At 34.6% G+C, this 17,164-nt stretch overlaps 1 protein-coding gene and 1 pseudogene across 4 annotated transcripts; both read left to right on the top strand.

Moving 5' to 3' along the window:
- The first annotated feature begins 3,831 nt into the window (after window positions 1-3,831).
- Window positions 3,832-5,501, top strand: LOC140822399 (uncharacterized; annotated as a pseudogene).
- A 396-nt stretch (window positions 5,502-5,897) lies between these two features.
- Window positions 5,898-10,185, top strand: LOC140822401 (putative uridine kinase C227.14). 4 transcript variants are annotated; one of them, XM_073183161.1, is made up of 13 exons: window positions 5,898-5,994; window positions 6,131-6,192; window positions 6,650-6,777; window positions 6,939-6,982; window positions 7,082-7,159; window positions 7,561-7,753; window positions 7,896-7,926; window positions 8,003-8,061; window positions 8,294-8,367; window positions 9,146-9,232; window positions 9,529-9,590; window positions 9,680-9,708; window positions 9,793-10,185. In XM_073183161.1, exons 1-13 carry the CDS (start codon window positions 5,915-5,917, stop codon window positions 9,883-9,885), a joined length of 1,020 nt encoding a protein of 339 aa, XP_073039262.1. In that variant the 5' UTR covers window positions 5,898-5,914; the 3' UTR covers window positions 9,886-10,185. The 4 variants fall into 4 exon arrangements, with proteins under 4 accessions (XP_073039262.1, XP_073039266.1, XP_073039263.1 ...); XM_073183165.1 differs by having other exon boundaries at window positions 9,685-9,708; XM_073183162.1 differs by having other exon boundaries at window positions 5,926-6,026.
- The last annotated feature ends 6,979 nt before the right edge of the window (window positions 10,186-17,164 follow it).

Below are 17,164 nucleotides of genomic sequence, written 5' to 3' on the forward strand. Positions count from 1 at the left end.
TTTTTATTCTAGTCGTTAATTGTTTTTTTTTTTTTGGAATTGTGGAATTAAGAGAATAACCAAACAATGATGAGAGTTGACCCGAAATTCATGTTGTTCCTTGATTACGAATTCGAATGCATGCCATCCTTACTTAACCGTTTACACGTTAATGCACGCTTGCTATGATTGTTGATACACCCGATGTCGAGAGAATATTCATGTGGTTGTGATTTGAAATGAATGAATGGACTCCAAAACCTGCATGCCGATTACTTGTTATTGAGTTGCATGTTTACTAACACAAAAAATGATTCTGGCAGTCTTTGAAATATGTTGGGCCTGTTTTTCCTTGAATAAATTGTCAATTGTTAGCCCTTTGAGCCTAAATGAGAATGAGATGTGGAATTCTTTCTGTTTGAATACCCGAAAACATGATCTGTCTGTGTTTGTTGATTGGTAAATTGAAAGTAGTCTAAAACTTGGTTTGGCACTCTTCGAGGCGAGATACGGGTATTGTGTGACTTAGGGATGATTTAGGCGATTTTTGGAACGTTTGAGCCTTTCAAGCCTACCCATAACATCATATACACCCTAGTGTCCCATGTTTGAGCTTAATGAAAATCGAATGGAGTGTGCCAAGGCACACAAAAGCCCCATTCGTATCAATTCTAAACTCTTACGTCAACTATCAACTTTTGAACATATACACTAGTACCTACCGAAAACTGAGAGAAAACGAACATGTGTATCACTACAAAAGTTCTTCTCCCTTGTGTGCATATAAGAATATCATGAAAAGGTGAAAAGAAAGAAAGAAATGTCTATATAAAAAAAAGTTGAATAAAGAGGGAAAGATTATGACATGTGATGTGAAAAGGAGGACAAAATGATGAAAATGTTGTGGCAAGGCAAGTGGTAATGAAACAAAAGGAAGGAGACGCGTGTTGAAAAATAAATTGGTGTGTTTTCTCTCACCTTTGACTCTCTACCTTCATTTTAAGCCATTAACCATAGCCTAACGTTATAAGCTTAAAAGACGTATTAACCGAGTCACACATAACCAATATACTAGTGGAGAAGAGTTGTCAAAGTTAAGCCTATGGACACTTGAAAAAATTCCGTCGATAGACACATAATTTGATTGTGTACATGTGTGCATCTCATGATATTGGATTTTATTTGGTTAATTGTTGTCTTCATAACAACACTTTGTTTAGCCAAATATTACCCTACAAGTCATGTTGATTTGTGAAGGTGAATGTGTGTCTCAATGATTTTGCTAATTGCATGTGTGTCGAGGAGTCCAAAAATTTTATGAGATGAACAGCTATGAACTTATCTTGGCATTTGGAGTGGGTAAACGAGAATAACAGAATACACAGCACGTGAACTTTGAGTAATTTGGCATGTGTTTGATTCAAAATCATGGAAAATGTAATCTCTGAGGCTAGTGGTTAACCTTTTATTCCACAATTCTTGTTCGTTTAGTTATCTTCTTTAGGATGTGTTTAGTCTAGTCTTGTTAATGTTTTATTTATTTTGCTTGGGACTAGCAAAAGTTTAAGTTTGGGGGGATTTGATAAGTGCATTTTGTGCACTTAAATTATCTTTATAATTCATACAGATTGTTAGTATTTTTTGGGCAGAATTATGCGTTTCGTGTTGTTTTTGGTGTGTTTGCAGGTAGCCAGGTAAATCCACTGAACAAGCGTGAAAATGAACTAAAATGGCGCTCAAGAGAAGAAATGTGACCAAGCAAGCACCAAGGGCAGTAAGCCCCGCGCACATGCGCGACTTATTCCCGCGCACATGCGCGCAATTGGCAGAAAGATTGGCGCATATGCGCCCCCAAAGCCGCGCACATGCGCGACCCATACAGAGAGTTCAGCGCATATGCGCCACTCAAGCCGCGCATATGCGCGAGTGACGCATTCTAGCACCAGAAGCACCCGCGCATATGCGCGTGTTGGTGCCGCGCATATGCGCGCGGCGCGTACAGTCAGAATAAATTAGAGTTCCGCGTGGATTTTAGGGGTTCCGAAATTCTTTACTCGCAGCCGCCATCAGAGAGTGCGAAGGAAACACGAGAGGCAACGACGGAACGCGAAGAACGGAGACTGGAGACCCTAAATCCGGACACGGAGACGCACTTTTATCTCCCTTCAACACGTTTCTAATTCGGTTCTTTGTTTTTACGTTTTAATGATCATAAACAGGTTTTGTATTGATTTAAATTCGAGTATGAACTAATTTTATATTATAGAGATTGATGTAGTCTTGGTTGAACCTATGTTAGTGACATTTTGAATTTTCATGAATTAATTCGTCGTGTTTACGTGTGATTTCTTGTGATTAATGCTTTTGGATTACTGGCCATAATTCGACTGATTTAATAATTGAGAACTAACACTCGAGAGAGGTGATCGAAATTAGGACAGGGGAAATCGCATCGTTAGATATTTATAACGTGCAAAAGACGTATAACTCCGACGAATCCAAACGAGGACCTTGATTGCATTTATTACGCGTTGCTTGATTTTGAATAGACATATTAAAATCGGTAATAGGTAATACAGTTCTATTTATCACTCTACAGAGGGAATAGAAAAATTGAGAGTTCTTGGTTAGTAAATACGATGCAATTTAATAACATGTTAGTTAATTTTGATTTAGCATAGGAGAAGCCAGACGAAATCATATCTCTAGATTTATTTCCTCAGTGAATTTTCTACTGCGTGCTAGAATTACAAGAATTGTTATTTTATTTGAATTGATTATAAACCAACCATTTGATTGTCTAAATAAATTTGATCTATGTCAATTATGGTAATTAATATACAATTCTAAATATTTACTCTTCGTGGGATCGATATCTGTATTCAAACCAGTACTAAAGCTTGACACCGCACAAAATGCACTTATCACTAACTGGCCATGCTTTGATACCTCTTCAAAAGCTCTAGTTTGATCTTCAATATGTTGTATTTATAAGCCTCGACAATGATATATACGTTAGACACAAGAATATCACCGTTTGGAAAGTTTCTGTACTGTTTTTGAAATTACAACGGTCAAATTCAACTTGCTGGGCATTTTCCCGACTGATCAACTGGTCAACTCTGGTCAATTCAACTGATCAGCAGCTGGTTCAGTTCAGTTGTTCAGCAGTTGGTTCATTTCAGTTGGTTGGTCAGCTGGTCAGCAGCTGGTTCAGTTGGTTCAGTTTCAGCTGGTGTGCTGAAATCAACCTAGTTGATTTCAGTTTGTGCAGAACCAGTAGATTCATTGTCATTTATCAGCATCTTAAGCTTAGATTCAGACTTTGACTTCTAAAGATGATTTGTAGATCTTTGTCTTATCTTTCCAACGCATACTGAATTGCTTCGTTTCGATAATCGAGCTGAGATATATGACTAAAATACCGCAGCTGCTCAAACCCAACTGATTGCTGTTTGCGTGTGATCAGTTCGGTAATTGAGCGATCATGATAACATTCGTTTTTGCCCACTGACGTGAAATACGACTTGTTCCAAATTGAGTTTTCTGATCTGTCCATTTGGCGGATTGTCATTTGAATCATCCAGTTAAGAGATATCATCAAAACACCGAAGCTCGCCAGAAATTCAGTTTGTGCAGAATTCGGTTTTTGCTTGCTTCTTGTGTTTGCAACTTCACACTTGAGTAAATATATTAGAAACACAATAACAAGTTTTGTTAACATCAAAATCAATATTGCGAACATGGAATGTTCCAACAAATAATTCACAGGATAAACTAATAAAAAAACTTGCAGATAAGAATCTAATCCGAGAATTGTTATCAAAAGAAATCCAATCTAACGATGTCTAGTATTGATTAGATTCTTGTAGATAGGATAAAAATCCGATGGTTGAGATCGAAGAAAGTCAAATCTAATGGTTCATAGCGTGGATTAGATTTTTTGCAGATAAGATAAAAATCCGAGGGTTGAGATCAAAGGAAATCCAATCCAAAGATCCATATTTGACAAGTAGATTTCTACGTCCTATTATATAATGTAATGGTTTCTACACCTTTTGTAAGCTTAATTCAAACTCAGCCCAAGATGAATTCTAATATATTGAATTCAACTCCTGCATCACCTTACAACTCATCTTCATCATCTGATGATTTCAGTATAAAGTATGAAAATACTATTGATGAAGCCGAAGAAAAAATAGTGCGAAGTTTGGTTGCAGAGAGACAATTATTATATACTGCTTACATTGACCAACACAATTCAGAAGCCACGCGTCGAGGGTCGATTTCTGGTCATGTAGTCATCCCACGTGATCGGGAAGCGGCTGATCAAAACCCGTTCAATGATTACTTTGCAGAAAATCCTAGATACAATGGAGCAATGTTCCGAAGACGATTTCGAAGGTCTCGAGATCTATATTTTCGTATTGCCGATTATTTAAAAAATCATGATCATTACTTCACACAACGAAGAGATGGAATCGGCAGACTCGGATTGTCTACCAATCAAAAAATAACATCATTGCGAATGTTGGCGTACGGTACACCAGCAGATGCTGCCGATGAGTACATCAAGATATGAGAGTCAACTGCACTTGAGTGTATGCAACGTTTTTTGTCGGGATATTGTGGAGGTCTATGCAGAGCAATATCTTAGATCTCCTATTGCAAACGATATATGTAGACTACTTTATATTGGTGAACAACGAGGCTTCCCTGGGATGTTGGGAAGCCTTGATTGTATGCATTGGACATGGAAAAATTGTCCAACAGCTTGGGCCGGACACTATGCAGGTTGTAGTAGATCTCCGACTATTATTTTGGAAGCTGTGGATGATTATGACCTTTGGATATGGCATGTATATTTTGGTATGCCAAGGTCCAACAATGATATTAATGTTCTGGAGTCATCACATCTTCTTCCAATCTGCCACAAGGTATTGCTCCACCAGCACATTATTATATTGGAGCAAAAGAATATAATACCGGTTATTATTTAGCCGATGGTATATATCCCAAATGGTCAACACTCGTGCAAACTATTCATGATCCACGTGGCCCCAAAAAGAAATATTTTGCGATGAAACACGAGTCTTGTATAAAAGACGTGGAACGAGCCTTTGGAGTTTTGCAGTCTCGATTTGCAATTGTAGCATCACCGGCACGATCTTGGCAGAAACATCATTTGCATGACATAATGACCGCTTGCATTATAATGTACAATATGATTATCGAGAATGAACGTAACCTGGATGCACCAATCCAAGATGCAATGGAAGCACCTGAGTCGGACGTTGAAATGGTTGTGGACGAAAATATAAGATTTCAAGAATTTATTGCTCAGTACAAGCAAGTGAGAGATAAAGATGCTCATATTGCACTGCGGAATGCACTTATTGACCATTTGTGGGAAACATACAGTAACTCAAATAGTTAAATTTGTATTTTTATTATAATCTGTAATACGAAGGCATCAAATAATTTATTTCTAGGAACTTTATCATTTAAGTATTTTATTTAATTCAAACTTAATATTTATGTATAATAAATAAGAAAATATTTGGTTTGTAAAATTAACTTAATTATTTAAATAAACTAAATTATTAATTACAAAATTTAATAAATATAATTTCACAATAACGAAAAAATAATTGAAAATAATTGAAAAATGGTAGAATAAATTATTTAAATATATTATTATATTTATTATATATTTTTATTTAAATTAATTTAATTAATAGTCAAATAATTTAACATAATATTAAATATTGAATTATATTTTTATTTTTGTGAAGATAAATTAAGATAAACTAAAAAATTGAGAATATTATAGAAGTATTATTTTTAGAGTAAAATTTGAAGTAGATTGATCGGAGATAGTTTTGAATCTGATGCAAAAATTACATTATTTTGAAGCAAAACCTGTGCTAAAATAATGCAAACCTCTCGCTTTTATTTCACCAAATATCGATGTGGGAGACTCCAGATACAGTTTCCCAGAATCTTCATAGCCCAGTAATAATTATTTATGTATTTACTTACCAAATGTATGGGATGATATATTACATATCAATTTTGTTGATTTCATAAAATTTTAGTCGATTAGTTCAAATTTAATTGGTTTAATCAGTAAAATACGTATTGTGTGCAGATCGATCATGGAGGTTCTATCGTCTGCAAGGGGGTGCGGGTCTCTTCGGCAGTGTGCATCAGGTGCTGCCCTTATTTACTGCATTTTCAACTTAGTTAGGATTTTGTTGGGGTTTGACGGAATTCAATCTTGCGTTGCTGATTAGGGCTATGGAGGATGAGTTTGTGCTGATTTTATTTCTAATTGATATCTGGGATTTAATTTCATCGGAGAATTTAATCTAAATTACGATGATTGCGCTGTTGGATGAGCTTTGTACTTGTATGGCGATTATTCACTAAAAAGAGAGTGATAGTTTCTTCTGAGGTAAATAAATTACTGGGAATGAAAAAGAACAATTCATATCCAATGTACTTTTGCATGTTATTAAACTTGTAATTGTGTATGTATCAGTTACTCCCAGACATTTCTCTGTGGTAATGTACTTCTTTCAGAATGCAGTTGGTAGTCTTATTTACATACAATTTTCATGATACATAAAGATTGATTTTTTTATTCTTCCGTTCGTGGTGAATGTAGAGGAACTGCTGTTGAAAAAGGCATGGTTTCCCCCTTGGAAACAGGTTCAGTTTTATCCAGTGGCGAGAGACTTGAGGCCGTTAGTGGGTCAGATGAGAATTCTAACTTGGAAGCAAAATAATCCTCAGGTTTTTTTTTTTTTGGGGTTTCTAGATCCCATTCAAGTTATAAATCAAATATAGAGTGACACCTTCTAATTTTATGTTAAATTAGAAATCATAGATGTTTAAAACTTTAACATTTCCTGAGGTCCTTTTCTGTTGTTTTTTTTAAAAATTGATTTGACCAGGTTTTACGTTGTCATCTGAAGGAAGTTCCAGTCATAGACTCAGGGTATGCCATGAATTCTGTTACTTTTTTATCGGCGGCATACATTGGACTCTTTTTCTATACTTTCCTTTCATTTACCTGGAATTTGTTCATTTCCATCAGATGCATGGATGAGAGATGTAAAATCTTGGCAGAACGTCTTGTTCTGACTGCAGCAGCTGAATCAAATCCCAATTTAAAGTGAGTTAGAGATTCTTTCTTTGGAAAATGTTTTTTTCAACCTCAAACAAGTTGATATTTTGTTACATTTGTATGTTGGCGAGCCTAATGTCAGAAAGCATCTGATGATGGAATCTTCCCACTCTTTTTCTTCTTTTGAACTGAGAAATCTCTCTTGTCTGGGAAAGAGCGCACTAGCACTTCACACAATTCGATGAAGGAAGAAAAACAGTATCAGTATTTACCGATTGCATGTATATTTTTACCTGTCAAAATAGAGTAATCCTTGTTCTTAAGTACGCCCAATCACCTTATCTTGAAAGTTGGTTCTCAAAAAAAATGAAATGACCAGTCACCTGATCTAAAAAGTTATTCTTGTTTTAAACAAAACTACAAAAGGAATAATTAGTATTAACTTGCAGGCATATTATTGGTCTGTGTGGCCCACCTGGTTCAGGAAAGAGTACTCTTGCATCCGAGGTAGTTCGCTATGTCAATGAGTTGTGGCCCCAAAAATCATCATACTTTGGTTCTCAAGTTGAGTCTCCACAAGTTGCTATTGTGCTTCCCATGGATGGATTTCACCTTTACCGTCATCAGCTCAATGCAATGAAGGTTAAATAGTAATTTTCCACGTATTTGCCACTTCTTACATTTACTTGTATCATTCTCTTGAATGGTTTTTTGCTAGTAAATCTTTGTTTTATACCATAAATCGTGACCGTTCTGATTATAGTCATTTGTTCTTTCTTGTTAGGATCCAGAGGAAGCTCATGCAAGAAGGGGATGTGAGGCTCTTTTTCCTGCAGCACTTGTTTTAGCTTTCATGCATTCACTATTTTGATATTTTTTCTGGTGATTCAGCTCCTTGGACATTTGACCCTGAACGACTTTTAAGATGCCTAACAAAGCTGAAAAATGAGGTGATTTGTATTAAATTATCTGCGGTCCAGTCATTTAGTTAATCAATATTATGTCCTGGTTGGCTTTTTTTGCTGGACTGGATTGTTATCTCAGTGTGATGCATTTATGGAGATTTGTTGTATATTATAAACATAAAATCTCATCCTTCCTTCATGTTGTATTTTCTGCTACCATTGTTCATATGAAATGTATGTGTATCCACCCTCATGTTGCACTCGTTCTTCCCTCCAGGGATCTGTGTATGCACCATCTTTTGACCATGGAGTGGGTGATCCTGTTGAAGACGACATTTTTGTGAACCTTCAGTAAGTTGACTTATAATTTACATGATGGATCAAATGTGTACACGAAGTTTTGGGATAAACTTATTCATGTGCTGATGAAGGTTATATATTTTCACACATACCCACATGTTTCATATTTCTAATGGGTCGATAAATATGAGATGAGGGAGGTCAAATTTTTATGGAATTGAACCAAATTACACTTGTAGGGTGTAAATTATTAGTGTAGAAGGTGTTATGAACATGGCGTAATTCTTTTGCTTGGATCATTTGTTCTTGTGGAGCTATCACTAAATTGCTCCCAATCATTTATTATGGTTGTTATCAGTGATTGTGACGTCCATTTGTTTTACTTGGTTCAAAGATTTCATTAACTGGTTAAATTACACTAAGAAGTTAGATGCTAGTAAATGCGCATGAGTGTTCCTATTTTCATTCCATGTTCCCCGTTAGTTGGTTGCATGAATTATAAGTTTTTTACTAGGTCCAATTAAAGGATATTTGGTTGTTACAGTATTTATCGCTGTATCAAGACATTATTAGCTCATAATATATGAAATAAGAAAAAATCCAAATAAGAGAAGCAGGAAAAGATAAGAGCAAACCATTTCCCTAATGGCATATGTGAATGTTGCATCGTCTTTCACCAAGGATAGACTGTAGTACATGTGTTCACGTGATTTATGTTCTTGCATGTACACATATATTAAAACCTAAAAGCGAGGATGCATCCTTTGTACTTCATCTGTTGCACAGTGCTCGATACTGCCACTCATACGCTATTTTTCTTCATATGCAGGCACAAGATAGTGATAGTCGAAGGGAATTATTTGCTTTTAGATGAGGGTGTCTGGAGGGATATCTCATGTATATTTGATGAGAAGTGGTAAAACTTTTATCCTATATATTTTCTTTTCAGGATTAGTCCAGTTAAATGCACTAACTTGTTGGTCAATCTGTTTTCTATGCTGATGGGGAAAAACGCAGCAATTGATTCTTAAACTAACTTTTACGCAAAAAATTTGCATTGTGCGGTGCTGACTGCTAAAAAACAAGTTGTTTGCTTGTTATGAGAATGAATCGGTTATCATACTTATTTCAAGGTCCTATTATTCGTGAATAAAGAGCTAAGATTACCAAGAAATGCTATGAACACATAAAATCTTGTGAATCTTTTCCCAGGTTCATTGATGTTGACATCGAAAAGGCAATGAAACGGGTCTTAAAAAGACATATATCAACAGGTATATTCTTATTGAGTATTAATCATGGTAATCCTGTATTAATTATAGATATAGAAATCATCTAATTCTGTCTTTTTCTTACGATGAAGGAAAGCCTCCTGATGTTGCGAAATGGCGGGTAAGTTACCTCTCATCTCTCATCTGTGGATTCCAGACTGGTGTCTTGTTTTGGTTATTTTTTCAAGACTATTTCAAATTGCAGATTGATTATAACGATCGTCCTAATGCGGAGCTTATAATGGAGTTGAAGCAGAACGCAGATTTGATAATCAAGTCAGTCGACTTCTCAAGGTGATCCCACACTCATCTTTCGGAAATGGGAATCTGATCCCAAAACACGACGACAAGTCTCAAGGGAAATCCCCTTGACAAAACTCCTTGCTCCTAAAGCGAGTGTTCTTGATGAAACTCACTAGTAACCCAATCTTATACCTTGGTTTCGTAAATGTAAATCCCGTCTCCTTTATTTTATTTTCTTAGGATGATAAAAGTAAGATTTTTATATTTTAAATCACTGTATCAACATTTGTTAAGATTCCACATTTATCTTGTAGAATATTTGATTGGGAAATTAATTCTTATAGTTCCAAACTAACTGGCTCTTTCTGTATCTATTGTGTATACACCATAGTTGTTAAAAGCGCTCGCCTCAGTCGCTTAAGCTCCAGGCGACTCGAGGCACAAGGCCGGTAAGAAGCGAGCGCTTCATAGAAGCCGCACAACCTTTTTTTTAAGTTTCTGGAAAATTAAAATCTCGTTCTCAGAGTACGATTTTAGTTTGCATAAAAAAAATATCAAGCCCCTAAACCATCATAATGTTGTCGCTTTACTCACTGCCTTCGCCTCTCGGTGTCTCATCTCTGCCTCGTCGCCCGCTCTGCTTCACCTTCTCTGGTGTATTCCTCTTCTTTTTGCGGCCCAAAATTGATAAATCCTTAATTTTATGAATGTCTGAAAGAAAATAAGTTTTTTTTTTTTCCATTTAACAGGTAGTTGTTATTGATTTTCAGTTGTTTTAACCACGTCAAATACAACTATTAATTCAAATCGAAATTATATTGCTTGGAATTATGTAACACTTTAGAATCCTAAAAATCCAAATATTATATGTTGTTTTGTGGTAAAATAACAAATAATCGACACATGCTACATTTATAAGGGACAATAGAAACGTGAAGGTTTATTTGAAATGTTCGGAGCATTACAAATAAGAAAGTAAAGAGTTCATGAAAAAAAAGACTAATGTGAAGAATCAAATGGTTGATATTCTTGATTTTGATGATATTGTTGATTCGGAAGAAGATGATGATTCAGATGATCTTCATTTTAAAATGCAAAGGAAACGACCAATATATGGTTCAAGTATGTTTATTAAATCAGTTGATGTTTTATTTATTCTCACAAGAGTGACAACATGTTTGAGTTACTTTCTAACTTTGTGATTCGCATTGGAGAAAAGAATGTGATTCAAGTTGTAACAGATGATGCAAGTTGCAACACTAATGTAGATAATAATTTCATTTTATGTTACTTTCACTTTTCAATTAAGAATTGATGTAGCACAAGATGCCGGGGTTGATGATGGTGCATACGACTTTCGATCTCGACATATATCTACTTAAAAAGGAGCATCATCGTCTATTTTAACCAAAAAAAAAAAAAAAAAATTCATCTCGAAATAATCTTGTAAATGAAGAAGAGATCAATCTTGACGAGAAAACTGAAGAATAAGATATCGATGGATACAAATAAAACGATGGAGTTGATAACGAAAATTTGGAAAATGCATCTATCATATTATCATAAAAAAATATTTTTAATTATCACATTACTTTTATTATTTCTTCTAATAAGTGGAATCAAGAAAATAACTAATATTGAAAATGATGGGTTACATCTAAAAAGTTATAGCAATGTTAAAAACTTAAAGCTCATATGTTATTGGTTTAAAATAGTTAAGCAAGGGCCACAATTTTATTTTATTTTATTTTTTAAAAAAATTTGAGCGAGATGCAAATAACTAGCCTAGCATATAACAACTTTTTGAGCACCTCAAATCCTGACCTGGGCAAAAGCCTCATGGGCCTCGTAGCCATGATTTTAAAATATGGTGAGTTGAACATTAAAAATTTAAATAATTTATAATGTCTTTTTAAACTTTTTTGTTATATTTTGTGTAATGTGAACAAGATAAATTTTAAAAATATGTATCACTTTTATTTTCAAAAAATATTTTTAAGTATTTAACATATTGAGATACATGATAATATCATATATAATAATGAACTTTTTAAATAAATTCATAAAAGAGTAAGTCAAAAATTGAAAGTATATATGACATTATTCATTCAAATAATTTAGATATGCAATTTTTTAATTTAATACATATAGCTTAATTTTCTTAATATTTAATATTCATATATTTTTAGTCGGATAAGTTGGAGATAAATCCTCAAATCAAAACACAAGTCGTTATTTACTCCATATACACTAAAAACTTTGTTTAAACTCCTTAACCATGTGAAAATGTAAAAATACTATTACAATTATTATTTATTTTACTGGACCAGAAATTGTAACATATTCGATTTAAATCAAACATAAAATGTTAGTATTACTATGTAATTAAATGTTTGAAGATAAGATTTTCTAAAAAATTATGGATCCGAACATATGTTAAGGATTCAATATTTACACGAGTTATTCCAATACTTCGTAATATTTATAAGAAGAGCTAACAAAGATTAAACATCAAGAGAAAAGAGGAACACATCAGAATCATTAGTAATGATTCAAAGTAATAAGTTCTTAAAAATAGTTCCGGTGAAACATCCACTACTTTTAAACTTTAAAATCCTACTAAAATTTTTTTACCCCCGAAACATGCCATGTAAATTAACTTAATATTCCGCCATCCAAAATAATTTAATATTTGAAATCTCAAGTGCATAAAAAAAATCCATAACTCATTAATTAACCAAAAAATCTATATCGACATTTAACATGATCAAACTAACCTCAAAATAAAGCATGAAATCTATATTTAAATCATTAACAAAATCTTTAAACTTTAACTATCAAGCCAATACGGAAAATAATGGCCATCGGGAGTGTACTGCCGGACTTGATTCACTCAAGCGTCAGTGTCTCCCTCAATCTCATCCTCACCTGCAACATTTAAATCTAGTGAGTCTAATGACTCGTCACGTTCTAAACATGAGTAGCATATAATACATATACAAGCACATGCTTTAAAAATCATACTTTTATTTAAAATAAGCTACATAAATTTTTAAGCATCATAAATCGTCAAATCATAAAGCTTTCCATCATTTATCATTTTGGGTGAAGTTTGATCCTTAAAAGTGACTAGATGTATCCTCTGGTCGACTGATCAGTATTAGCTCATCATTGTGCATGGGGACAGGCACGAGACACCGACGTAAAATGGAAATACGATCGTTGGGCTCCCTCTGGAGTCTTCTCTGGTAAACGGGCTCCCTCTGGGCCTTCTCCCTCATGATATTCCCAAAAATCTCATATCCTCTTTTGTCACAGTCAATTCACATCCTTCAAAATATTTTTTCTTTTCTTTTTTATCATAAAATATTGTGTCCTTTCTACATTAAAAAAATAATATTTTAATTGTAAAAATTACACAGCTTTATCAGAAATCATAAAATCACATATTTTCATCATAAACGTTTAAAATATCATTTAGCATGCGTTATGATTCTTCGGAACACTGCCAACCTTTTTTATACTACCTATGTGTAAAATGATCGTTTTTCACCTATACATAAAATTTATCGATTTTGAATTTTTCCCACTTTTATTGAGCCGAGAATATCCCAAATAATTATTTAAGCTTAAATTTGACTTTTAATATTTTTATTTTACGTAAACTCGAGCTTTTTGATTTATTTCGTTAATTAATAAACAGTAAAGGTTTTTAATCCTGAATAAATTCAAAATATTTTAATCCCGAATCTTAAACATAAACTTTTCACACCTAAACTACCCTCATGAACCATGAATCGACCTCCATGGTTTGAACCACCTTTCTTGTCCTAGCCAATTCCTATGTCACATTTTATTCCCAAAAGCCCGAGCCACCCTCGAGCCACCATGGACCAAACCACTAGCCCTTCTCCTGGATCGTCTCATACCCCTAAACCACGCCTAGTCTGCTGTAGCCAGCCAGAACCAGCCGCGTCCAAGTACTCTTCTTCTATCTAATATGCGTGCGCGACCCCCTTTCAACCCAGCCGTGCCCAAGCCTGCACCATCCCACCGGACCACCACCTTAGGGCCACCTCGAACCCTTCTGCACCTAGCTTATCACCGCACACCACATCCACGTCCAGCTTCCAAACCCGAGCCCTACCCTTCCTAGTAGCCGCGACCCCTTCTCCCTTCATGCGCCCATGAGTCCAGCACTACTAGGACTCTTCTTAACCCTTAGTCATGATTCACACCGAGCCCCTGCCCAGCCCTGGCCAAGCCTTGGTGCACCACCCCTCCTAGCCGAGGCCTAGAACACATGCAAAGCCCATAGTACCCCAGCAAACCCTAGGTCTCTTCGTTCCTTAGCCAAGCTCGGTTCCAGCCTTCGTGTTGTCCTTTAAACGACACTTTTCCTATCCCTTTAACATCTTATATTGGCAGCATGTCTCTTAGAATTCATAACGTTCACAAACGCATTGTAAAATCATCAAAACTTTGAAAATAATTATCAAAACATTAAATGATTCATATTCAAATATTTTTCATGCTAAAATATGTAAAGAATGCATATTATGATTCGACTGGTGCATCAAAAGAGTTTAGAAGCGTGCTTTTGCGTTTTAGAACGCTCAAATATACGAAAGGTTGCGTGGGGCGCGAAGAAAAACGAACGGACGACGAAAACTCCTTATTTTTTCCCATCAAATTTTCAAAAATATGTGTGTGGTGTGTGTGAATTTTCTGCTGATATGGGGTGCCAAAATCCCCTAGATTTCTATTTTATAGATTTTAATTTGCATATTAATGGGATTAGGTTTTGGACCTTTAAGTTTAGGATCAATTGGGCCTAATAATCTTAGGTAATTTAGGTCCAATAACACATATTAAATTGAAAAATAAAAGTTTATAAAAATTAGTTTTCAAAAATAATACTTTTGATATTTTAAAAATCCATTTTGCCCAAAACCGGCTTCCGGATAAAATCGTATTCGTCTCGTAAAATAATTTGGACTCTACTATTTTTAGAAAAAATTAATCATATTAATAAGCCTTGAAAATATTTTATCTTGGTCATCCCCCGTCTCCTTTCCCCATCCTATTATCGAATATTCGGATAAAATTTTAATTTCTCATGAAATCATGCAATTAGACATTTAATAATATAATATACATCAAGTGCGCATTTAAAATCATTTAAATAAAACAATTAAGCAAGTTAAATCATTTGCATGCACGTGGTTTACGTGGATTGGCTTTTTGGACGTTAAACTCTCCGGAAATCTTAAAGACATCCAAAAGATTGTACATAACTATGTTAATCAGTTATACTATGTACCACATAAAATTGAAGAAATCCTTGAAACACAAGAAGCACTTTTTCGAACATTAAATGATATTAAAACATAAATCCAAAATCTAGAACAACTAAGATCTAGTAAAAAGATATCGAGGGAAGGTTATTAATATCATTTGGTACTGAACCCTTATTATACCAAAGAAGGAAGACAAAGATAATGGCAAAACATTTAACCAACGAAAAAAAATGATCAATATAATTTAAACTGTCCCAGAAAAGAAATAAAGCTAATGAAAACTACAAAAAAAACTGTTCTAGAAGATTTTCAAGATCTTGCAGAGTCTTTTGCGAATCTTAATGTCGTTGATATGAAAATGAATACAACATGTGGTCAATACAAATGAATCAAAGTCTTAGAATAGAATCAAGAAGACTGTCTTTTCAAAATGATAGAATACTAAGTCAAAGGGGGGAAATGAAAAGGGATCGATTAAGGTGTCCTAATACGTAACAGAAGTTTCAAAAATTGTTTTTCAACAAGAAAACCGAGCACACTGATCCTATAATGTGTAATAAATACGAAAACATCAAAACGTCATACATAGGGTGTTTAGAATTTTTACCTATCAATCACAAGGATTGATGTTATGGCTCCAACCAAGTTGTAAACAACTTGACTCTTGAAAGGATGACAAATCTACAAGCTCTCCTTGCTCCTGGACTCTTTTTTTTCAAAATTAGGTCCACCACCAACTAGGAAGATCCCTTCTAATTTTGCACTAGAAAAATTAGAGGATTTTTCTTTGAGAAGTGTTTTCTTTCCTCAACAATTGAAGATGAAAAATGGAGGAGAATAACTCAAAAATTTCGGCCACTCTATTGTGGAATGAATGGAGGATGAGTTGTCTTGGTTGTGCAAAAAGCAAAAGCAAAAAGTTGCATGTGCATGCCATGCTATTAACTCAAAAGTTGGCTCCAACCCTTCACCTTCCAAGCATGCAATTTGTTTGAGCTTGTAACAATTACAAGGCCCATGGACTTTTATTTAATGTCTCAAACATATTTGAGACAATTTAAACATTACTTGATTTTACTCAAGCCCACTAGTTTAATAATTATTTCTAATTGGGCTTTACAAGACCCATTGTTGTTTAATTAATTCAATACTTGAATTAATTTAATTATTTGCACTCTACTATCTACTAGGTCCAGTAGTGTTTAATTAATTCAACACTTGAATTAATTTAATTTAGTCCATAATAATGTTTATGAAAATCATAATTTTCAAATACATTACTCGTTTGGCCAACTTTTAATTTAGGAACACTTCCTCAAATTAAAAGTTACATTCTCCTTATAGAAGTCATACTTCTATTTTATTTACGCTTATAAACTCCTTTATAAGCCGTTCAATACATTGAACTATTTTACTTCTCAACGGAATCTAAAAAGTTAGCACTTGTGTGACCCTCAATGGTTCATTGATACAACTAGCCGTGGTTTCACATCTCCATGTGATTCGGACTAAACATGTCCTTATATGAGCATACCCCAATTGCTACATTCTTAATTATCAACTTCTTGATAACAAGAATGTCAGAACTCAAGTCTGATAGTACCCAACCAATCATGTTAAATGCCTAGCAGCATCGCTTACATGATTCCCTAGGTATCAAATGATAGTGCCTGGAAGAACCATTCAATTATGGTTAACGTACAGTACGGTCCCTTCATCTCATATATCTCGACCGATTACTATTGGTATATCGAGAGTTATTAATGAATCGATACTATGTGTCATGTCGTAGTTACATCGATGTTGTAATCTATGAAACCCCTTTCATAATTACCACCATACTCTGATCAGAGATTTCAAACTACATGCACATGAGATCACATAGGATATCCATACCCGAAGGTAAGCGGTGAATCCCACGACTACAATGCATCGACTCCTATATATTTCGACAAAACACCCAACCTTGCCACCTGATGGCCCCGTGAGAGTCGGTAAACAAGTCAAAGTGTAATGCTAGCACATAAGGTCTCA

The sequence above is a fragment of the Primulina eburnea genome, unplaced genomic scaffold (assembly GCF_022965805.1).
Source record: "Primulina eburnea isolate SZY01 unplaced genomic scaffold, ASM2296580v1 ctg811_ERROPOS3073944+, whole genome shotgun sequence".
Taxonomy (NCBI): domain Eukaryota; kingdom Viridiplantae; phylum Streptophyta; class Magnoliopsida; order Lamiales; family Gesneriaceae; genus Primulina; species Primulina eburnea.

What these genes read in the sequence shown, in the direction of transcription:
- LOC140822401 (XM_073183161.1), top strand. Translation starts at nt 5,915, where the DNA reads ATGCAAACCTCTCGCTTTTATTTCACCAAATATCGATGTGGGAGACTC. An exon ending in ATCAGCTCAATGCAATGAAG is followed by an intron (nt 7,754 to 7,895) that starts GTTAAATAGTAA and finishes CTTTCTTGTTAG; the next exon opens with GATCCAGAGGAAGCTCATGC. An exon ending in TAACAAAGCTGAAAAATGAG is followed by an intron (nt 8,062 to 8,293) that starts GTGATTTGTATT and finishes TCTTCCCTCCAG; the next exon opens with GGATCTGTGTATGCACCATC.